This window comes from Vulpes lagopus, chromosome 18 (genome assembly GCF_018345385.1).
Source record: "Vulpes lagopus strain Blue_001 chromosome 18, ASM1834538v1, whole genome shotgun sequence".
In the NCBI taxonomy this organism is placed as follows: domain Eukaryota; kingdom Metazoa; phylum Chordata; class Mammalia; order Carnivora; family Canidae; genus Vulpes; species Vulpes lagopus.
This window is the reverse complement of record NC_054841.1, coordinates 23,268,010-23,290,584: the sequence shown is the minus strand read 5'-3', so window position 1 is coordinate 23,290,584 and position 22,575 is coordinate 23,268,010. Positions and strand designations below refer to the sequence as shown.

Below are 22,575 nucleotides of genomic sequence, written 5' to 3'. Positions count from 1 at the left end.
ATAAACAAATAAAACCTTTAAAAATAATAACAACAACAATAATAAAACTACCCTTTTTGTACCAAAGACAGCTCAAGAATTCTTTCTTGACTGGGGTCTGCTCCCAGACCCCAGCATTTCACATCAACTTTATTAAACACTTCAATCAAAAGGTAGAGAAGAGATTATTGGGGTGCCTGGTGACTCAGTCAGTTAAGTGTTTGACCCTTGGTTTTGGCTCAGATCATGATCTCAGGGTTTTGAGATCCAGCCCTGTGTGGAGCCCCATGAGGGGCTCTGTGCTCAGTATGGAGTCTGCTTGAGATTCCCTCCTTCTACTCTCCCCTTGGGCATGCCTGCACACACACTCTCTCAAATAAATAAATAAATAAATAAATAAATAAATAAATAAATAAATAAAATCTTTTTTTAAAAAAAGGCAGAGATTGTCAACTAGGTTTTTTTTTTTTTTTTTTTTTTTGTCAACTAGGTTTTTTTTTTTTTTTTTTTTTTTAAATTTTTATTTATTTATGGTAGTCACACAGAGAGAGAGAGAGAGAGGCAGAGACACAGGCAGAGGGAGAAGCAGGCTCCATGCACCGGGAGCCCGATGTGGGATTCGATCCCGGGTCTCCAGGATCGCGCCCTGGGCCAAAGGCAGGCGCCAAACCGCTGCGCCACCCAGGGATCCCGTCAACTAGGTTTTTAAACGAGTTAGGGGGGAGGGGCAGAGGGAAAGGGAGAGAAGCAGACTTCCTGCTGAGCTGGGAGCCCATCACAGGGCTCAATCCCAGGACCCCAGGATCATGATCTGAGTTGAAGGTAGACATTTAACTGACTGAGCCACCCAGGGACCTTGGATTATTTTGTTTTTTAAAAAGAAACATCTGCTGGGGCACCTGGTGGCTCAGCCAGCTAAGGGTCTGACTCTTGATTTTGGCTCAGGTCATGATCTCAGGAACACAGGATCAAGCCCCATGTCAGGCTCCATGCTCAGCACTGAGTCTGCTTTAGATTCTCTCTCTCTCCTCTCTCCCTCTGCCCTCTGCCCCTTACCAGTCACACTTTCTCTCCATCTCTCAAATAAATGAATCTTAATAAAAAATGAAAAGATGCAACTACATGATATCTAAGTGATATCTAAGAAACATTCTTTAGAAGACTCATAACATAGGTTGAAAGGAAAAGAATGGGGAAAGATATGTCATGCAAACGGTAACTATAGAGAGCTGGAGTGGCTATCCTATCAGGCAAAAATAGACTTTAAGACAAAATTTTACTAGAAGCAAAGAAGGACATTTTATAATGATGAACAGATCAATTCATAGGAAGCTGTAACAATTGTGAACATATATGCACCTAATAACAGAACCTCAAAATATAAGAAGTAAACTCTGACACAATTAAAGGGGAAAAAACAATTAAACAATAATAGTTGGAGATTTCAATAGCATATGAATGCTATTGGTGGACAACACCAATGCTATTGGTGGACAACAATGGTGGAACAACTCATCAGAAAATCACCAACAAGGCTTTTTTTTAAGAAGGTTAACATAACATTATTAACCTAGCTTTATCTAATTGACATCCATAGAGCACTCTACTCAAAAACAATGCACAATGGAGAGAGGGACATGTTTTCCTCACTTTGCACTATGAAACGGGAAGTGAAAGGAAACACTCCCTAGAAGTTCAGTGAGCAAACTGCTTTCAGCTTCACCATCTTATAGCACAATGAAGTTTTTTCTTTTCTTTTTTTTTAAGATTTTATTTATTCATAAGAGATACACACACACACACACAGAGGCAGAGACATAGGCAGAGGGAGAAGCAGTCTCCATGCAGGGAGTCCTATGTGGGACTCCATCCTGGAACTCCAGGATCATGCCCTGTGCTGAAGGTGGTGCTAAACTGCTGAGCCACCCAGGGTGCCCAGATTTGACATTCTTAACCTCCTCTATGACACAGCTACTTAGAATGGCGGTGTTGGGGAACTATTTTCCTCCAAGAAATTTACTGGAGTCTTTAGGCAGTACTTCTCAATGCTAGCCATACCTTAGAATTATCTGGGGAGGTATTTTTTTTTAAGATTTATTTATTTATTCATGATAGACATAGAGAGAGAGGCAGAGACACAGGAGGAGGGAGAAGCAGGCTCCATGCTGGGAGCCCGATGCGGGACTCGATCCCAGGACTCCAGGATCGTGCCCTGGGCTAAAGGCAGGCGCCAAACCGCTGAGCCACCCAGGGATCCCCCTGGGGAGGTATTAAAAACATAAATGCTGGAGACCCACCCCAAATAAATAAAAAATCAAAATTTAATTAGGGGTAAGGCCCAGACTTTTCCTTCAGTGTCTCCCAGGTGATTCTATTTAGCAGCCCAAGTTGTGAACCCAGATGCCCAACCGCTGAGCCACCCAGGTGTCCCAGCACAATGAAGTTTTCAAACTGAAAACTCCTGCATGTGGAACAGTCAAGAAAGTGTTAAGGTTTTTGTTGTTTTCGTTTTTTGTTTGTTTGTTCTTACAGGGTTTTACCCCCTTTTAATCTGGAACCACTACACTTTGTCCCAGTACCCCCTCATACAGGCACGGCACTCTTCAGTTTACAATCCCTTTCAACAAGATCCTTTCCCTCACTGGTTTCTCATAGCATTCCTGCAAGGAGGCATTTAGTGTATTGCCTTCAATCTTTTTTCTTTTGTACCTGCTACTCCTTTTAAACAAAGAAACAAACAAACAAACAAACAAACCACTAAAGTTCAACTAAAACAAGTGAACTGACAAGCTCCTAAGTGGCATTGCTAGAATTTGAGTCCAAAGTCCATACTACAGGAATTATAAAATACACAAAGAATGCATTTTCTTCTTAGCCCCTGGTGTCTCAGAGACTAGACAGATTCCTTCTGACCTACACTTCATGACACTTACCTAACCCACTCATTCAACAGAACCAAGAGCACACCACCAGTTCATGGATTAATCCAGAAATCAGCAAACTGATTTGGCCAAACTAAATCTGGCCCACTGCCTGTTTTTGTAAATAAAGTTTTACTGGAACAGAGTCATATTTATTCATTTACTTGCTGTCTATGTCTGTTTTCATGCTACTTTGGCAGAGGTGAGTAATTGCTTACTAAGACTGCATGGCCCACAAAACCTAAAATATTTACTAACTGGCTTTTTATAGAAAGTTTGCTGATCCCTTGACTAATCTAAGATAACTGGGTGGGAATTCACCATCCCACTGCCCTTTCATTTCTTAGTCTAGCCTTTCTTGCTCCCAGCCTGTGTCCTCACCACTGTCAGATGCTTGAAGAGCTCAGTGAAATTGGGGTTCTCACGGTAACTGGCCAGGACTTCTGACTCCACACGCTGTCCAGCCACCTCCAGCACAACCTGGGGCTGCTCCACCTCAAACAGATGCACACGGCCAAGGCCCCTCAGACCCCAGAACAGCACCTGGGGTCAGGAAGTGAGAAATTCAGGGGCCTGCACCTGACAGAGGGCACCCAGACGAGTGTGGCAGGGATGGGAGGATGGGAGTGTGCCCTACCTACCTCAACACGGAACTCCCTGAGCACTGGACGCACGTTAGGTGGCAGGGACAGGCGTCCAGAAAGGTGCTTATCCAGTGGTGTTAGGTCCTGGGGCTCTACATCACTGGGCACAGAGGGCTGCAGGGGGCAAGAGATCAGAGGTCAAGGGGAATCAGGCCAAAGGAAGGAAATCTGGTCTCAGGGAGGGGGACATTGACAGCTGCCAGTGAAATATCAATCCAGAGGAACTGGCAAGGCTGGAGGGGCAGAAAGGGAGCATCCCAGGAAACAGTTAAGTACAGGAAGGGAGGGTGGGTGTCTGAGGCATGAAGATCCACCTGCAGCCTCGGGTCTCTGGGTTGAAAGCTTGGCAAGATAAACCTACAGTGTGTCTACTTCTAATGTTCCCTGAATCAGGAAGTCCAATGAGGACCCCAGGACAGAATTGCAGCCTGCATTCTCTGAAGGCAAAGTACTTGGAGGGGTAATCCCAGGACATGCCTATATTCCATATTCTCTTACCTGGGTGGCAATGTCAGTTAAGCTGCTGCCTTTGATCATGATCTCTGTTCAGTGGAGAGCCTGCTTTTCCCTCTCCCCACTGCTTGTGCTCTCTTTCTCACTATCTCTCTAAAAGGAAGGAAGGAAGGAAGGAAGGAAGGAAGGAAGGAAGGAAGGAAGGAAGGAAGGAAGGAAGGAGAGGGGAAGGGAGGGGACAGGACAGAACAAGGAGTCCACAGCCGTGCCAGCTAAACTAGGGTACTCTGACCTCGAGCCGACCACTGTAGTCCAGTTCAATGAGTTCAAAGGTGGCAATGAGCTCTCCAGCTGCCCGGGGCCCCTTCCTCAGGGGGAAGAACTGTAGCTCAGGGCATTGGTAAGGGTCCTCCATCAGCTTTACCCTTGGGGTGGCCAGCGCCCTGCCCAGGAACACAGGGGGGCCCTGTGGAGAATAAGGCAGTCAAGTCAAAAGTGGAAGATGCCCAAGAGCCAGGGGAGGGGTGTATCAAGATGAGGAGCGGGGACGCTGAGAGGTGGAAACAGGTTTCCCAGGCCACACTCACAAACTTATTGTGGTCAAAGACATTGACAATCACTAGGGGAGGCTCCTCCTGCAGATGCTCCCTTCTCCCGTCTATGATCAACTGATCAAACACCAAGAGCTCATCCCACAGAGGGCTCAGGGTCTGCTCCAGGACCTAGAGGGCCATGCAGAGATGGAGTCAAAGACAGGCATCAAAAGAATCTCCAAACATACATCCCTGGTGAGCATTCTTGCCCTAAAGTAATAATTTAAACAGCTGTTTATCACAAAAGATGAGAGTGCCCTTCAGACTGGGGTTGGAGCCTGCCCTCCTAGCCTGGTCCCCCTAACTGTAATCGGCCACCCTTGGGGCTAGCCCTACAGTCAACCCCAGAAAACAATTCCTTATCCTGAAGGGCCCTCCAGTTACCACTCTCTAATAAACTGGGGGCAGTCCAAACCAGTATCCTATCCTGAAAATCCAGGGCCGGAAGAGAGACTTAGGGCCTGAGGGAAAAAAAGCTCAGCCTTCACCCCGCTCTTGTCTCCTGGAACCCCCCACCCTGACCCACATTCCAGTTCAGCCCTCACCTGTGTGGTCTGGCACTGGGTAGAGATAAGGACTCGAGCAAAGGGGTCCGAAAGCCCACTGTCATCAGCTGCCAACACCCCTCGGGCCTGGTACAGGTGAGCTCGAAGCTGGAAGTAGCTGAAGTCTGGGGTGGGGAGATGAAAAAGATGTTTGCTCAGGGGACCACTGGACTTCCTGACTCCAGACCCCTCCCCCCAGCCCCAGCTGAGCATCTAGCCCCACACCTTTGGCAAATATTGAGCTGGGCCCTATACTCACCATCCCGGTACAGGTGGTGGGGCAGTCCCACTGAGGGCTCGGGCAGCAGGTCCAGCGGGAGCTCTGAGGTGCAGGCCTTGGTTTGTTTACCCAGCCCTAGCCACAGGAAGAGCTCCAGCTTGGCACAGACCTCACCAGGAGCTGCCCCGGGTGCCTGTTGCAGGGAGGTGGCCTGTGAGGGTCTGCCTCTTATTACCCCAGCTAGACCAGCCCCTGCTCCCCCAGACATGCCCAAACTCTGTATTAATAGACCATTCCCTGGTGCCAAATCCAAAGAACATTCCCTGTATCCTACCCTTATACCCCACTTCATGCCCTCCATCTAGTACCACATTACCCTGAACACTCCCATTCCTTAGCCCTCCTGCCCCAACACTGTCATTTCCTATACAAATTCCCACACCCCCAAGCTGTGTCCCACACCTCACACTTACCTCCTCTGCCCCCTCAGCCCCAACACATTTAGATTCCCAGTCCCTTACCCCATCAGTCACAGCTTCTCAGTACTAGGGACCCCTGTTGGCGTCTATTTCAGGGACACTTCAATCAGAAACATTTTGCCCCCAAATCAGCTGTACTTATAAGGAACTGACTAGTCACTCCCTATCTTTACCACCTGCTGGTCTGTCAGAGCCTAGTCAGCAAAGGGGCCAGTGAAGGCCCAGAGGTGACAAAACTTGGTGTTTATCTCACATCAAAGTGGGTCTAGGTAAAGGCATGATGTCTTTTGGCTTTTGAGATAGCTGAAAAGAGTCCAGGTGTACTTTTTAAAATAATACTTTAAAAATAATTTTAAAATGTAAAAATTAAAACCTGTTTTTAACTTAAAAAAATTCTAGTTGAGGGATCCCTGGGTGGCGCAGCGGTTTGGCGCCTGCCTTTGGCCCAGGGCGCGATCCTGGAGACCCGGGATCGAATCCCACATCAGGCTCCTGGTGCATGGAGCCTGCTTCTCCCTCCGCCTTTGTCTCTGCCTCTCTCTCTCTCTGTGACTATCATAAATAAATAAAAATTTAAAAAAAAATTCTAGTTGAAAAAAACATTTAAATAAAAATATTTAAAGTTTTTTGCACTAAAAAAAGAGTTTGGGGGCCCCCTGTTAGAAACCACAGGCCTCCACCCTGTGCCCCTCACCCCCGCCCTCAGAACCTCATTCCACTCCAGTCTCCAGCAACCCACACCCCCTCACTGTGAGCAGCAGACTCTGGATCTTCCCACAGTCCCGGCCCCGTTCCTCTTCAACCACAGAGAACAGCACATCCTGGGCAGGGATCCGGGCCCAGGCCACACGGCGCCGCCCACTGAGCATCCAGACTAGCACATCCGGGAGGGGTGGCTGGGGCTGCGAACAGAGAACTGGGTCACGGATAGAGCTGAGACCACCTGCTTCCACAACTCCCCCTGGACAGATGGACAAAATCCCGATCTTAGCCCTGACACATACCCGTAAACCCCAGATCCATGTGGCCACCTGCCTCCTAGACATTTCTCCCTTGGATACCTCACAGGCAACCTCAAAGTCCAATCTGACTTTTTTTTTTCCTGTTTTTTAAAATTGTGGTAAAATATAGATAGCATAAAATTTACCATTGCAACCATTCTTAAGGGTATAGTTCAGTTGTACATTATTCTACATCAATCATTGTTATGCAGCCATCACTATCAGGACATTCAGGGTAGGGAAATGGGTGGGCAGGTGTTACCTCCTGGGCCAGAAAGCACAGTTTTGCCAAGAGCTTCTTGGCCAGTGCCACCTTCTTTTGCACATTGCCCTGTCTAATACCCCGTAGAAGCCGCAGTCCTTGCTTTGCCAACAGGTTCTAGAAGGTCAGGAAGAAAACATGAGTGGAGGGCCCCACCCAGCTAAGTGCCCCTGGTCCCCCTTCTCTGGACCATACCAGGCTATGCACCAGCAGTTTCCCTCGACATCGATCCAGGGCATTGGGCCGGGTCATTGTCCTGTACTCGGCAATGTGGCAAAACTGTCTACCACAAGAGAGAGCAAGGGCAGGTATGTCAGGTGGGAGTCAAAGGAAGGAACACTGACCCTTAGGGGCCACCTCCCTCAGAGCAGGCCTCCCACACTCAGACTTCCTCACAGCCCTTCTCTGTCATGCCTCTCAAAGAGGCACCTTTCCTAAGCCAACTATGACTTCTGTATGTGGACCACTCCCAAATTCAGAGGCCAGCCTCACCTTGAAGTCCCAGGATGCACTAACATGTAACTAATCTACTGCCTGGCTACTCAAAGGTGGCCCAGGACTAATAGCATTAGTACCACCAAGTTAGAAATACAGCATCAGCCCCACCCTAGACCTGCCCCTAGAACCTGTGTGCTTATACCCCGGGGGATTCCAGTGCACACTAAAGGCTCAGAAGGGCTGTGCCTGACAGTCACAAAATTGACTAGCGGTAGCTCAAAGTGTACAATTTCCAATTAACCTCACCCTCACCCCATCCCTCCAAAAACCTGCTTTACTTCAAAACCTCAGTGAAACCCTTCACTGCTTTCTCTTTCACTCGCATTCCACATCAATCCATTGGCATATAATTTAGGCTCTACCTTCAAAATATGTTCAGCATCAGGCCACGTTTCTCTCCTCTCCCAGCACCGGCCCAGTCCAAGTCACCATCATTTCTCACCTAGGACTCCTGCAACAACCTCCCAGCTGCTCTCACTATGTTACTCTTTTCTCCCTCCTGCTCCAAATATTCTTAATACAGCAACCAGAGTGGTGCTTTCAACACTTTTCCAGACTATTTTACTCCTTTCCAGAGGTTTCTCATCTCAGAGTAAACAACAGAATTCTTAAAAAGGCCCTAAACAGGGGCACCTGGGTGGCTCAGTCAGCTGTGCATCTGCCTTCAGCTTGGGTCATCCCACTTTGTCAGGCTCTCTGCTCAGCAGGGAGCCTGCTTCTCCCTCTCCCTCTGTTGCTCCCCCTCTTGCTCTCTCTCTCAATAAATAAATAGATGATGATGAAGATAGATAGATAGATAGATAGATAGATAGATAGATAGATAATAGATAGATAGATAAAAAATTTTTAAAGGCCCTGCATAATCAGGCTCCCTTAATCTCCATGTCCTCATCAAATATTACTCTCCCCTAATGTACAACCCAATAAGGTACACTGGCCATTCTGCTCCTCCATGAATACACTCAGCCCATCACCACCTAAAGGCCTTTGCATTAGCTGCTCCCTTTGCTACAATGTTTGGCTGCTCCATCTTTGCATGGTTCACTCACCTTCTTCATTCAGGCCTCTCCTCAAATGTTACCTCCTCTCAGACCTACCCTAGTCATCCCTTCTAATGAGCCCCTGCCACTTTCTCTATCCTCATATTCTGCTTTATCAGTCTCTCCAAATAAAAAGTAATAGAAAGTCCCTAGGACAGGGACATCATTCTGATTACCACTGTACTCCCAGGCCCTGGCACCCAATGGATGCTGAAAAAATATTTGCTAGGTAATGTAAAATGATTTTTTAAAAAGATTTCCTTTATTTATTTGAGAGAGAAAGAGAAAACACACACACACACACAGACACACACACAAAAAAGAAGAGAAAACACAATAGAGGGGAGGGTCAGAGGGAGAGGGAGAAGCAGACTTCCCACTGAGCAGGGAGACTGACTTGCAGCTCGATCCCAGGACCCCGAGATCATGACCTGAGCCAAAGGTAGACACTTAACAAACTGAGCCAGCCAGGTGCCCCAAATGATTTTTGAGACATAATATTTGGGCCCTTTATGACCTGCAATGATTTCTTAAGTCTTTATTATGGAAAATTTCAAAAATATGTAAAATAAATGACTCCAATGATTTTTCACCCAACACTGCTCCCAGGGCTTACGCTTTTAGCTTACTAATACTCTTTGCTCCAAGACTTCTATTGGTCAAAATATTATTTTTGTCCCAGCAGGCAAATTTATTTATTTAATTTATTAACATAAATTAAAACTGAATCAAATTTTGATAGGGGTATCTGGGTGGCTCAGTGGTTGAGTGTCTGCCTTTGGCTCAGGTCATGATCCCAGGGTCCTGGGATCGAGTCCCACATTGGGGTCCCTGCATTGGGCTCCCTGCCTATGTCTCTGCCTCTCTCTCTGTCTCTCATGGATAAATAAATAAAACCTTTAAAAAAAATCTTCTTGATGAAGTTTAGATCCACAGGATTTGATTCGGGGAAATTGGATCTGATAGAAATAATAGCCACAAAGAAAAACACACTGGCCAATGCTATAAATAGTGAAATGTGACACAGATAAATCTTTCATTGAAATTTCCCTGCCAAAGAATAATTTCAATAATAAAATAATTTTAGTAAAGTGAAAATAGAAACAATTTAATTGCATTGTATAGAAAATCAAGTAAAGAATTAAATTGGATTAAAGGTGGCTACTCTTTCGGAGATGTAGAGAACATAGGCAGAGAAAAGAGCTTTACAGTGAAGCCCTAGGACATAATCATAAGAACATCTGCAATATGTACAAGTCAAGAAGAGAGAGGGAGCCAGCAAATGAGAAGGAATGGCAAGGGAAGCTGAAGGAAAACCAGGGGCATGGAAGCCAAGAGCAGAGCCTTTGAAGAGGACAGTGGGATCAACTGTATCTACTGACATTGAGAGGTTGAAAGATGAGAGCAGAAAAGTGACCACTTACAACCAGGCTCTTGTCTGAGTCCTCCTATCACCCTACCTCTGCATGCTGGACATCTCCAGGTCCTCAGATTTCTCTTTTCTCTGCTTCCTAGATAATGTTATCCAGTTTCTTCTACATATTGACAGTTCAAAATTTTTCATTTCTAGTCTAGAAGTCTCCCCAGAACTCAACCCCTATAGCTAACTACCTTGCAGACATGTCCACGTGTAAGTCTAACAGAAACCTCAAAGTTAACATACTCCAAAATGAGTTTCTTATATTCCCTTAGCTCCCATCAGACCTTCTCCCTTTCTTGTTTTCCATTGCTCAGTAAATAACATCATCTACACAGTTGTGCAAGCCAAGATCTTGAGAGTCATTCATGACTCTTCTTCAAACATTTTCCTCATCCCCTGTTCTTTCCATTCACAAGTCCTAAGGTGTCACCTCCAAAGTCCAAATTGCTCTTGAATCCATTCATGTCTATGTCCACTGTGACCACCCTAGATTCAATTCATCATAATTGGTCCCCTGGATTATTACAAGCCCTATTTAATAATCTCTTTGTTTCTTCTTTTATATCATCCTTCCACCACCGACCCCTTTTTAAGGATAAGTTAGAGCATATTCCTTCTCTTTTCAAAACCTTCAGAGGCTCTTCATCTAAATCAGAGAAGAAGCCAAGGTCATTACAATGGCCAATGAGGCTTCCACATGCCTTTCCCCACCATCATCTTCCTTCCCCCTCCCCCATACCCCGCAGACTCATCTACTTTGCTCACTCTCCTGCGGTTACACTGGTTCCCTTCCCCTCCTCAAACACACCAGGCATGTTTCACCACAGTGCCTTTGCACATGCTGTCCCTTCTGCCTGGAATGCCCTTACAGATGCAGCTTGCTCCTTGAGCTTCTTCATGTCAACTTCATAGTGGCCTCTCCTTGCCACCCTTTCTAAAATTACAACACCTCTCTCTAATATTTCCTAGATTATTTTCTCCCTAATACTATCCTTAGAATTCTTATATTTCTTCCTTGATGTTTACATGTTTCTTATCTGTTTCCATCCCAACTCCTACTCTATCTCTCACCAGAATATAAATTTCAGGACTTTTTTGTGGGCAAGAATGATTTTTTCACTGTTATTACTGCACTTAAAGCAGTATCTGGCATGGTATGTGCCATAAATATTTATTGAATAAATGGATTGATAAATCTTTTGAGAATAGGATCAGGAAAACACTGAAGTACCTGGAGCAGGTTGTAGAATTCAAGGCAGTGAAGGTTGAAGATGGGAGTCACTAGAACAAGTATATATGGTTACAATAATGACCTGGTAACTAGGGACCAGTTGATGCTGCAGGACAGAAAGTAGACAACTGCAGAGCTAATTCCTCCAGTTGGTGAGAGATGAAATCAAGATCACAGCCATGGCTATGGGACCAGAACCCTCCCTCCACTGTAGCAGGAGGGAAGTTGAGCAGATGGATACAGAAGCTGGTAGGGTGATAGATTGGATGGAGGAAGGCAAGGCTTCTATTTTCTCCATGAAGTAGGAGGGAAAGTCAGTATCTGGAACAAATCTGGCAGAAAGGAGCAAGGGAGATTTGAGGGGAGGGTGGGTAAGGGAGTTTCAGTCTCTAGGAGAGCAAGAAAGGCAGCTTACTGGAGAGGAGTGGCCTAACCTCCAATAATTTCCATCAAGCTCCCTTGATACAATCATCTCCTCCTCATTCTTCTGCAAAAGTGCTGAGCAAACAAGCTTCAGTCACCCTTGGCTCCAAACAGCCATTGTGAGCCTCCCTCACCCTGGAGTTTCCCATGATGACCTGTAGCAGTGAGGCAAAGGCTCCCAGCTCACCTGCTCCCTGCCACCAGCTCTTCCAGTGCCTGCTTGAGCCGTGTGCAGGCGCCAGGCCCGGGCCTGCGCTGCAGAGTCTCAACCTCCTGCAGCCCCTGGTCCTGTGCAACAGGGCCTGAGGGTCAGGTCACAAGGGTCCCAGACTCCCACCTCTTTTAGACGACACCCTCACCCAGAGCCTCATCCATTCACCCACACCTCTGGGCCCAGGGCATCTTTAGTTTCACCCATTTCGTGGTTCCTTTTTCCTATCTCTCTACTGGCTCCACACCTGTGGCGCTGGACCCCCAGTAGCTCTAATCATGTCTTTCATCTGACCCCTTCCTGGGTATAACACTTCTAAAGCCCTGTCTTCCCACAATTTCTGGCCTCAGTTCACCCAGAGCTGTGCTGTCTGGCTCCCAGGATCTCTACTTATTAGCCTTGCTCCAGAGCTCTCTTCAAAGGCTACAGTCTTCCCAACACCCCTACGTCCTGGCCTCTCCCTGTGGGCACCCGCCTCGCTCTCACCAGCCTCTCGGCCACTTTTCCCACACAGTTAGTGCTCTGCAGGCGCCAGGTGTGATCCTCCCAGCGGCTCCACACATGCACACATGGCTTGCGGTGACGCAGGGGCAAACAGAAATATGGCCTGTGCCGGTCAGAGAAAAACAGAGGTTGCGAGGGGCAGTCTTGGGGTGCTGGGGATCTCCCAATGCCCTCCTTCCAGCCACCAGGAGCACTCACCCATTGCCATCCATGGGCTCAGGCCGCTGAGCAGGGGTCCCTAGCTCCTCCTCATCCACTGGCCCATCTGCTGTGTCTGTCTCCAGCAGAGGCTGTTCTTCCCCTGCCATGCCCTCCGCACCCTCCCTGGCCCTGGCCCCTCTGCCCAATTGCTCCTCCCGGCGGCCAGCACAACCTACAAGAGCAGCAAGGGTCAGGGGCCACCAGGCTGAGGGTCTGACCCTTCCTTCAAGCCTCAATGAAATTCAGAACCCACCCCTTACTGAGGGTCAACTGTCCCTTTCAGGGGCCTTAGTCTGGAATAAGAGTCACCACCCTCACACCCATGACCCTCAGGGATTCAGCTGGGCCACATACCAATGGAGATCTCAAAGCTGATAGGCTGGGAGGCCAAGGCAGGGTCAATCATGGTGGCCTCAAAAAGCACACCGAAAAGCAGGAAATCTTGCAAGGGTGCCAGGGCATTCTGAGGAAGGAGGGTCAGGCTGCAGTCAGCCCCCACCCACCCAGATTGCAACCCTACTTTGCTTGGCCACAATGCCCACTGAAAGAGGCGGCAACCAAGGCCTATATATGTCACTACAAGTATCCCAATTCTGATTGGTCAGCCCCCTCCCCACACATATGTATATTCACAAAAGCACATGTATACACACACACTGCATTCTTTATCCACACCCCAAAATTCAGACTCCACCTCCTGTGTTAAATGCCTATGAGCCAGTTAACACCCCAGAGCTGAGAGTCACCCTATTGCTTTGCTAAACCCCAGCCCCCACCTCTGGCAGAGGCAGCAACTCCTCCACCTCCACCTCCATGGCACTAGGAATCTCAGGACCATCACCACTGGAGCTGGCATCCAGGTGCTGTGGGATCCCCATTGGGGTCTGGTCCCGCCTGGCTTTCTTCTTCTTTCTCATGAGCCGGGACAATCTCGGCCCCTGTGGGGCCTGAGGAGGCTCCGGTTCTGCTCTCCCCTCGGACACTTCCATAGACACAGCCACCAGGAGGCGGCCACGGAACCAATTGCCTTGGCCAAAGCCTTCATTGAGACTTTGAAGACCATCCCGAAGCCCCCCACTGGGGGGAGATCCGTAGAGAGGCAACCATGCCGGCCGAAGGTGGGGTTAAATCCCGCTGTGGGGGACAAGAACAGCGTTTTAGAGGGGAGCGTGGGGGCAGATGGGTACCAGGTCAGTCTAGGCAGCAGTCCCTTATCTCCTGCAAACCCAAGGGGGCGGGGAATCGGCTTGGGCCTTGGCAGCTCTGAGAGGGACAGCTGCGGACCGACGGTCACGGACCAAGACGCGGGAGCCACTGCTAAACCGGTCCTGCCCCGAAGGCGCTGGGCACCCACGGAGCTGGGGCTCTAGGGCCGGAGCCAGAACCTGGGGCGCTGGGGGTGGAGTCACGCCTGGGGGGAGCCACAGGTGATCCCTGGAGGGCCGGGGTAAGCCGTGGATGTGACTGCGCGGGTTTCAGTCCGTGTGATTCCGCAGGGAGGGCGCAGCTGGCGTGGTTACTGCCCTGCAGCCGTCCTGAGGATTTTGTGGACAGAGCCCCGAGAGCGGGGTGTGTGGTCCGGGCTCCGAAGGGAGGGGCCGGCTGGAGCGCAGGGTGCGGGAGGGCAGGACGGAGCTGCGGCGGTCGAGCGCGGGCCCAGGGCGGGCGGGGGGCGCGGGGGCAGCGAGCCCTGGCAGATGGGCTTACCCGCGCGGCCCGCGTGTGAGATCTGCCTCAGGTCCAGCACGTGCTCAGCTGCAGACGGAGGCCGCGCGTCAGCGGCGGAAGAGCTCCAGGAAACTCAGCTGCTCGTTCCACTCGGGCGCCGCGGTCTCGCCGCGCACGGACGTCTCGCCCTGAGAGCCGCAGCCAAGGCCGGCGGAGAGGGGTCGGGGTCAGCGCGGGCCCAGGGCCGGAGCCTCGGCAAAGCGGGGACGGGAGGGACTTACCTGCTGCCCCAGGAAAGACACGCGCACGTAGGGGTCCACGAGGACGCGCTGGTTCTGCAGGGCGCGGGCCAGACTCCCCAGCAGCCCGGGGCGCAGCGCCTGCAGCCCCTCCGCGCGGAGCACGCGCACGCGCACGCGCAGCCGCGCCCACGGTCTGCGGGCTGGCACCCCGCGCGGCAGGAGCAGGTTCCTAGGGGAGCCGGGCACTGAGGCCGGGACGCCGCTGTCTCGGCCGCTCCCCCTGTCGCGTCCGGGAGGCTCCCCCGGGGCCTGCTCTCGGCGCCCCGCCCGCACCCCAGCTCACCTCTCGATGTCCAAACTGTGCCCCGGGCCCGGGGCTGGCAGCAGAGGGGGCAGGTCCCCGCGTGCCCGCACAGACAAAGTGACCTTGACGAAGCCTTTGGTCCCGGCGCGGGTGTCCCGGGGATCGTGCAGCGGAGCCCATTTCTGGTAGAAGTGGCCATCTGGGGAGGGAGGGGCGAGCCACAGGTCAGGGGAGACCCGCCAGCCGCACGGGGCGGTGGTGGGACCGCGCTGACCAGGCCTCAGGCCCAACTCGGTAGGGAGGAGCGGGAGTGCCTGGGGGCCAGCCTTCGGAAGAGGCTGGCCTCCAGAGTTAGTATCTAGGGATGGGGCCTAGAGGGTCAATTTCCCGTCAGTGCAGAGGAGTCGAAAGGAGAGGAGGGTTCGGTACCTGGCTGGTCGAAGATAATGCCCAAGTCCATCCTGAAGGTGCCTATCCGGGAGGCCATAAAGGGGAGGGTCTGCGAATGGAAAGCCTGGGGGAAGGTGGGGTTAGTTCTGGAGCTTCGGCATCCTCCTTTCTCCGGCAGACACCTCTCATCCCTACCCGCCTCACCGTAATCTCCAGGAGCAAGTCTTGGAGGTGAAGCCGGGTCTCGTGAAATTCGAACAAGAAGTACTAGGTTGAAGTAGGATAACGAGAGGTGAAATAAAGTATATGTGAAGAGTTAACGCCAGCTGGCCCCTGCCTCTTGCAAAGGGAACGCTCTCCTTCCCCTCCTGAAGCTTCTTTACACTCTTGCCCTCCCCAGCCCCTCCAGGCCTCAGCCACTTGCTCACTTGCACCTTGGCCACGCCCCCTCTGCAGACGAGGTAAATCCCGGGTCCCACTCTTCCTTGGTCGCACACACCTTGTTGTAGAAAGGGCAATTAGTCCCACGCTGCGTGGCGGTCGCTCGACGCTGTTCCCCAATGCGCACTGCCACGTACGGGTTAATATTGACTCCTACCAGCTTCTGGGCCTCCAGCACTGTTACCCCCACCTAAGGGCACAGAAGCAAGAAAAAAGGAAGCCTTCTCTGCCAAAGTTGGGGAAACCCACGTGTGTAGAGAGTAGGTGGTATTCATCAAGGGTTAGGGCCTAGAGGGAGAGCGGTACCTGGAAGTCCTGAGCTCTGGACATCTGGAATGTATCCCCTTGAGCCAGGCCCCCAGCACGGCTGCTGGGAAAGACATGGTCAGCTCCTACTTCACTTCCTCTCCCCGACCACCTACACACTCTTGCTGGGTGCTAGGGATTAGATCTCCTCTCTCTGTGAACTTCTGGATTCTGAGTCCTTTCAGTCTGTCTTGCATCCATCTCAACTGTACCCCCCGAATCTGACTCATTCTTGGAGTCCTGAAACCATTCATTTATTCAACAGAGATCTGTTGAACTTCTACTATGTGCCAGACCTATTTTAGGTCCTGGGACACCGCAGGGAACGAAAGGGACAAAATTCCTTACCCTCATCAAGCTTTCATCCCCTAAGGGGGCCAGAAGCTCTAGGTGGACCAGGGTAACTGTGTGTGTGACTGTGGCAGTGTGTATGTCTAGGAGTAAGTGACCCTTCACCCCAGGATAGCCACTCCTCACCCATACTTTAGGATTGTGTGCTTTTGAGTGTGGATGAGCATGGGCCTACATGTATAAGAGTGTGAGGCTGACACTCTGGTGGGTGTGGGAGCAGGCGTGCAGTGGGTACAAATTACCTCTTGAGGTGGCTGAATATGACACCAGAGAGCTCCACATCAGGCTCGTCCTCCAGCTCCAACTCCAGCTCATCTTCGTCATCCTGCTGAGCTAGGCCTCGAGCTAGCCTGTGGCCCAATGCTACTGCCCGCCGCTCCAGCCGGGCCTCCCCGGGCCTGATAGGAAAGGCTTTCTTTTTATTTTTCATTTTTATTTTTTATTTATTTATGATAGTCACAGAGAGAGAGAGAGAGGCAGAGACACAGGCAGAGGGAGAAGCAGACTCCATGCACCGGGAGCCCGACGTGGGATTCAATCCCGGGTCTCCAGGATCGCGCCCTGGGCCAAAGGCAGGTGCTAAACCCCTGCGCCACCCAGGGATCCCAGGAAAGGCTTTCAAGGGACCTATCACCCATCCTGGACACTCTTGACTTTCCTGGTCCTAGGACAGACCTCTGACCTTCAGGCTGATCCCACTATTGCCAGGACTAATCCAAAATTCTAGAACTGACTCTTGATTCTAAGACTGACTTCTCACCCTAGAATTGTTTGAATACTGATCCCAGGCCCTGGAACAGACCCTATTTCACTGACTCTTAATCCTAAGACTGACTTGGTAACCCCAGATCATCCCCACATACTTACTCCAGCTCCTGGAAGCCCACATTGGGAATGATCAGTTCTGAGCAGGAAGGAGGATAAATGAAAGGAATGAGGGGCCATGCATGACTACAGAGCTGCCCATACTGGGCAGCATGGGTCCAAGGGTCCCCATATCCAGCAGATCCAGAGAAGAATTAGGTTCCACTTCTCTCTTCTGCTGAGGTTGGGACAATCAGGCTTTGCTTAGATTACAGGGGGTGGGAGTGGGGGTTACCTGTCCTGGATGGATGCTCCAAAATCCTCCTCTGCCCAGGCTCCAGTTGCACCCTCTGGGGGCTGATACTTCAGGTCAAGCTCCACCTGGATCTGAAACCAGACACACAGTGTGCCCCAGGACCCCTCAAACTGCCTGGGGCTAAGAGAAATCCAAAGGCAAAGCCTTTTACTCCATCTATACACAGAGACCCTCCTGGCCTGCATCTGTGATGACTTGGTGATATCTCTCTGGTCATTAATAATATTGACTAATTACAACCCATTAAGAACTTAGCATGTGCAAGTTACCTCCTGAAGGGGCCAAACACTACTCCAGAATTTTCTCATTGCTCTTGGAAATTCATTACTGTGGCCTTCACAGCTATGCATGGTCTGGCCCCTGCTGACCTTTCTAGTCCTGTTTTATATGGGGTCTACTCCTGCTCTGTATCTCAGTTATGCTCTCTCAGAGTGCTGGGATTTTGCATATGCCAGTTCTGCCTGGAACATTCTCCCTTCCCACTTAGTTAACTCCCATCATTCTTCCATTCCAAGTTCAACCACCAAATAGGTTGCATCCCTTTGTTATACATTTTTCCAGCCCCCCCCCTTTTTTAAAGATTTTATTTATTTATGCATGAGAGACACACAGAGGCAGAGACACAGGCAGAGGGAGAGGTTCCATGCTGGGAGCCCAACATGGGACTTGATCCTGGGACTCCAGGACCACGCCCTGGGCTGAAGGCAGGCACCAAACCGCTGAGCCATCCAGGGATCCCCTCCAGCCCCCTTTTGTAACATCCATCAGTGACAATTTTGCATTTATTCATGAGAAAATTTGTTTAATGTTTGCCTCTTTCTTTAGATATGGAACTCTAAGTGGGCAAATCCTTATCTGGTTGTGCTCACCACTCGTCACCTGGCACAGCTTATAATTAGAGCTAACAAACAACAGACTAAAAAGTTCAATATTTCCTATGACTCCACATAATGTAAATGAGGAAGTAGCTTAGTGAAGTTAAATCACTTGTTCAAATTCTCAGCTGGGAAATGGTAGATCTGAGATTTGAACCCAGGTCCATTCCCACCAGGTTATAAATGACCCTTCATGAAATATCAGGAAAATCCAGCCAGGTTCATCTTTGCCTCTCATGAGAACTGAGTCTCGTACCGGACCAGGGAGCAGAACAGAACTCCTTATCTTCCCCACTGCCACACCCCTGGTCCTCAGGGCAGAGCCTGGCTCTTGGCCCATGTAGAACTTCAGCAGGGGCTACAGTGAAAGGAGTCCTAGGTGGGGGGCCTTGTTATCACTCCTTGTTATCAGTCTTGATTCTGACTGGGTCCAGCTTCTCAAGCCTGAGATTGACCTTCCTTCCTGAGAATACAGTTTCCCAACCCAGGAATATGTCCCCCAACTCATCTAAAGAGGGACTTAGATGCGGCACAGATCAGCTTCTCCCCATCCAGGACCCAACCCCACTCACCTCATCAATATCTGCTTCTCGACCACAGTGAATTCTCCTTGTTTTCTGGGTGAAGCCTGCTCAGAATGGAAACTAGTCAAGGGGTGTCTGGGTGGCTCAGTGGGTTAAGCATCTGCCTTCAGCTCAGGTCATAATCCCAAGGTCCTGGGATCGAGCCCCACATTGCGCTCCCTTCTCAGAGGGAAGCATGCTTCTCCCTCTCCCTCTGCCATCCTTCCCCCACTTGTGCTTTCTGACTCTCTCTGTCAAATAAATAAATAAAATCTTTAGGAAAAAAAATTTTTTTTTAAATTTTTATTTATTTATGATAGTCACAGAGAGAGAGAGAGAGGCAGAGACATAGGCAGAGGGAGAAGCAGGCTCCATGCACCGGGAGCCTGATGTGGGATTCGATCCCGGGTCTCCAGGATCGCGCCCTGGGCCAAAGACAAGCGCCAAACCGCTGCGCCACCCAGGGATCCCAGGAAAAAAAAATTGAAACTAGTCATTTATCAGGCCCTCCCCACAAAACACACACACACACACACACACACACACACACACACACAAACACACACACACGCATACATGGCCCAGGGTCCAGTCCCCCTGGGTTCACTGTTAAAGAGAGGTAGAAGATGAGTAGGGAAAGAGGCAGAGAATTCATCTGGGGGAGGAAGGAGACAGGCTGGAGAGATGCCTAGGCTCTGGATTGGGGGCCTAGAGAATGGAGAAATGAGAACAACCCCCCAACTCCAAAAATGTTTAGAGCACCCTTTCAAGCCTCACCACGAAAGCTGAGCATCACTTGTCGGTCATGGGTGCCTGGCAGCCCTGTCAGTCGCCTCACACACACGGTCAGAGCCATTGTCCCAGGGCCACTGGCTCTCCCTCTGCCCGGCTGCCCGCCTGCCCACCTGCCCGCTCACGGGAATCACCTCTGACTCAACTGGACTCACCCAACAGGTTGAGCAATTCCTGCCCTTTAGTCAAACACAGGCCAGCCTGGGGGTCATGGGTGGAGAGGGAGCCAAAGGACTGGGAAAGAGGGGTAAGGTCCCTGTGGTCAGCTCAATCCTCCCTGCCTGCACCAGCTTTAGCCTCCATCTTGCATGCATCCTTGTGAAGTGGGAGCTGGGTTAAGGTGGAGTGGAGTCAAGGGGAGAGTCAGAACCCTAGTCTGTCCCCATTAGCCAGTGAGGCCTCGAGGTACAAGTCTCATGGTGCTCCTTATTCATCTCTCTGTCCTCGATGCCCAGCTGAGGGTCTGGCACATGGTAGATCCTCCAAAATATGACTAAATAAATTGATGGATTAATAAATGAATACCCTAGTCCCTGGCATTAATGCTGTAGATACTCAACACATTTGAATTAATGAGTGGTTGAATGTATGTCCCTAACTGGAATGTAGCAAGTGTTCAGAACACATTTTTTAAAAGATTTTATTTATTTATTCATGAGACACAGAGAGAGAGAGAGAGAGAGAGATTGAGAGAGAAGCAAAGGGAGTAGCAGGCTCCATGCAGGAAACCCGATGTGGGACTCAATCCCCCGTCTCCAAGATTAGGCCCTGGGCTGAAGGTGGCGCTAAACCGCTGAGCCACCCGGCTGCCCTTCAGAACACTTCTTACTTAACCAGGAGCCAGAGGGCCTTAACCTGGGGACATGGGGTCCTACTAGTGGGACCATAGATAAGCTCCAGGAAGTCTGAAAATTCTTGAAATCATCTATAAAATACTGAGCAATTGTGCATTTTTTCTGGACATAGGGCTCCTCACTTAGGTTAGTACACCATAGTTTAAAAATAGTTAAACTAAGCGAGGTTAGTACACCTCGCTTAGGAATGTACACCATAGTTTAAACCCCTGTGTGATTGTAACTATGTGTTGAGTGCATATCCTGGCCATCCATTTAATCACTCTGTTTAAATTTTTTTTTTAATTTTTATTCATTTATGATAGTCACAGAGAGAGAGAGAGAGAGGCAGAGACACAGGCAGAGGGAGAAGCAGGCTCCATGCACCGGGAGCGCGATGTGGGATTCGATCCCAGGTCTCCAGGATCGCGCCCTGGGCCAAAGGCAGGCGCCAAACTGCTGCGCCACCCAGGGATCCCAATCACTCTGTTTAATGACACTTCTTATATGTAAGACTTGTGCTATGCCACCATGTAGGGGATGAGATGTAGCCACAGAGGTAAATCAGACATGTTCTCTGTCTTCCAGTAGCTTCATGGACTCCAACACCAAAGGGCAGAAAGACTGCAATTCCCATCAGAGCAGGAAAGGGTCAGGACTCAGGAACTCAAGAGGAGGGAGGCCAGAGGTACTTCCCCTGAGGAGGGAGTGTTTAAGATGGGATTTGAGGGGATGCCTGCCTGGCTCCATCAGTAGAGCATGTGACTCTTGATCTCAGGGTCATGAGTTCAAGGCCCACATTGGGTATGGAGTTTACTTAAAAAAATAAATTAATTAAATAAAATGGGTTTTGAGGACAGGAGTTAAACAGAGAAGACATCAAGGCAGTGAGAAGGAATGCAGGGTGTATTCCAGAACCTATGATGTGTCATTTTGGCCTGTGTACGAGGAATGTATCAGGCAGCAGCAGAGATAAGTTTAGACCTTCAGAGGATCTGGGTCTTGCTGTGTGGCCTCGAGCCAGACATAGTCTCTCCTTGTGCTTCAGCTTCTCTGATTCAACAGAGGGATTGGAAAGCCCTGTTCTACCTGTTTCCTGTTAGCTGTTCAAACAAGCTTTGAGGTCTACAAAACATCAGATAATCAGGCATGGGTTGTTCTTTTTTTTTTTTTTTTTAAGATTTTATTTATTTATTAATGAGAGACAGAGACAGAGAGGTAGAGACGAGACATAGGCAGAGGGAGAAGCAGGTTCCATGCAGGGAGCCCAATGTGGGACTCGATCCTCAGACCAGGATCACACCCTGAGCTGAAGGCAGATGCTCAACCACTGAGCCACCCAGGTGACTCGGGTTGTGGTATTTTTAAAAAATATTTTATCTATTTATTCATTAGAGGGAGAGAGAGAGAGAGAGAGAGAGAGAGAGAGAGAGAGGGAGAGAGAGGCAGAGACACAGGCAGAGGGAGAAGCAGGCTCCATGCAGGGAGCCCGATGTGGGACTTGGTCCCAGGTCTCCAGGATCATGCCCTGGGCTGAAGGCAGAGCTAAACTGCTAGGCCACCAGGCCTGCCCATGGGTTGTTCTATTTTTAAGTAAGGTCTAGGTTAGACCTCAAGGCCCCAGATGTTGGGGGAGGGCTTCACCTTCCAGTTGACAGATAGGGGCAATGAGATACAAAGAAGGGCAGGGAACGCCTGGATCTCTCAGTCGGTTGAGTCTCTGCCTTCAGCTCAGGTCATGATCCTGGGGTCCTGGGACTGGGCCCTACATCAGTCTCCCTGCTCAGTGGGGAGTCTAATTCTCCCTCTGCTCCTCCCCATCCCACTCATACTGTCTATCTCATATAAATAAATAAAATCTTAAGAAAAAAAAAAAAGGCAGAGTGGGGGACCAGAATTCTTAGCTTGCAGTGTCTTAGCCTTTCCTTCCCTTCACCTCTAAATTCTGTGGCATCTAGTCAAGCAAGAGTGTTGATGCCACCCCTCCAGAAACTAATGCGGGCACTTCCTCTTCTGGGCAGGAACACAGCCTGGCAAGTTCTCGCTTCCCCTTAACCCCTCTGAA

The 22,575-nt window shown here is 49.9% G+C and overlaps 1 protein-coding gene across 1 annotated transcript in view; it reads right to left on the bottom strand.

The window, feature by feature from the left end:
- LOC121477693 (fer-1-like protein 4) overlaps positions 1 to 19,743 on the bottom strand; it is a 36,810-nt gene extending 17,067 nt beyond the window's left edge. The window contains 30 exon segments of the mRNA XM_041732147.1: positions 3,282 to 3,443; positions 3,542 to 3,658; positions 4,290 to 4,463; positions 4,585 to 4,719; positions 5,136 to 5,260; positions 5,395 to 5,548; positions 6,584 to 6,750; positions 7,055 to 7,214; positions 7,293 to 7,380; positions 11,897 to 11,997; positions 12,407 to 12,527; positions 12,623 to 12,797; positions 12,980 to 13,088; positions 13,402 to 13,739; positions 13,742 to 13,759; positions 14,333 to 14,377; positions 14,380 to 14,412; positions 14,415 to 14,481; positions 14,575 to 14,764; positions 14,879 to 15,039; positions 15,246 to 15,355; positions 15,358 to 15,496; positions 15,729 to 15,860; positions 15,977 to 16,037; positions 16,570 to 16,725; positions 17,195 to 17,231; positions 17,291 to 17,295; positions 17,427 to 17,518; positions 18,895 to 18,950; positions 19,663 to 19,743. Coding sequence (XP_041588081.1) covers positions 3,282 to 3,443; positions 3,542 to 3,658; positions 4,290 to 4,463; positions 4,585 to 4,719; positions 5,136 to 5,260; positions 5,395 to 5,548; positions 6,584 to 6,750; positions 7,055 to 7,214; positions 7,293 to 7,380; positions 11,897 to 11,997; positions 12,407 to 12,527; positions 12,623 to 12,797; positions 12,980 to 13,088; positions 13,402 to 13,739; positions 13,742 to 13,759; positions 14,333 to 14,377; positions 14,380 to 14,412; positions 14,415 to 14,481; positions 14,575 to 14,764; positions 14,879 to 15,039; positions 15,246 to 15,355; positions 15,358 to 15,496; positions 15,729 to 15,860; positions 15,977 to 16,037; positions 16,570 to 16,725; positions 17,195 to 17,231; positions 17,291 to 17,295; positions 17,427 to 17,518; positions 18,895 to 18,950; positions 19,663 to 19,741 — 3,507 coding nt within the window. The 5' untranslated portion in view covers positions 19,742 to 19,743.
- Positions 19,744 to 22,575: the final 2,832 nt, after the last annotated feature.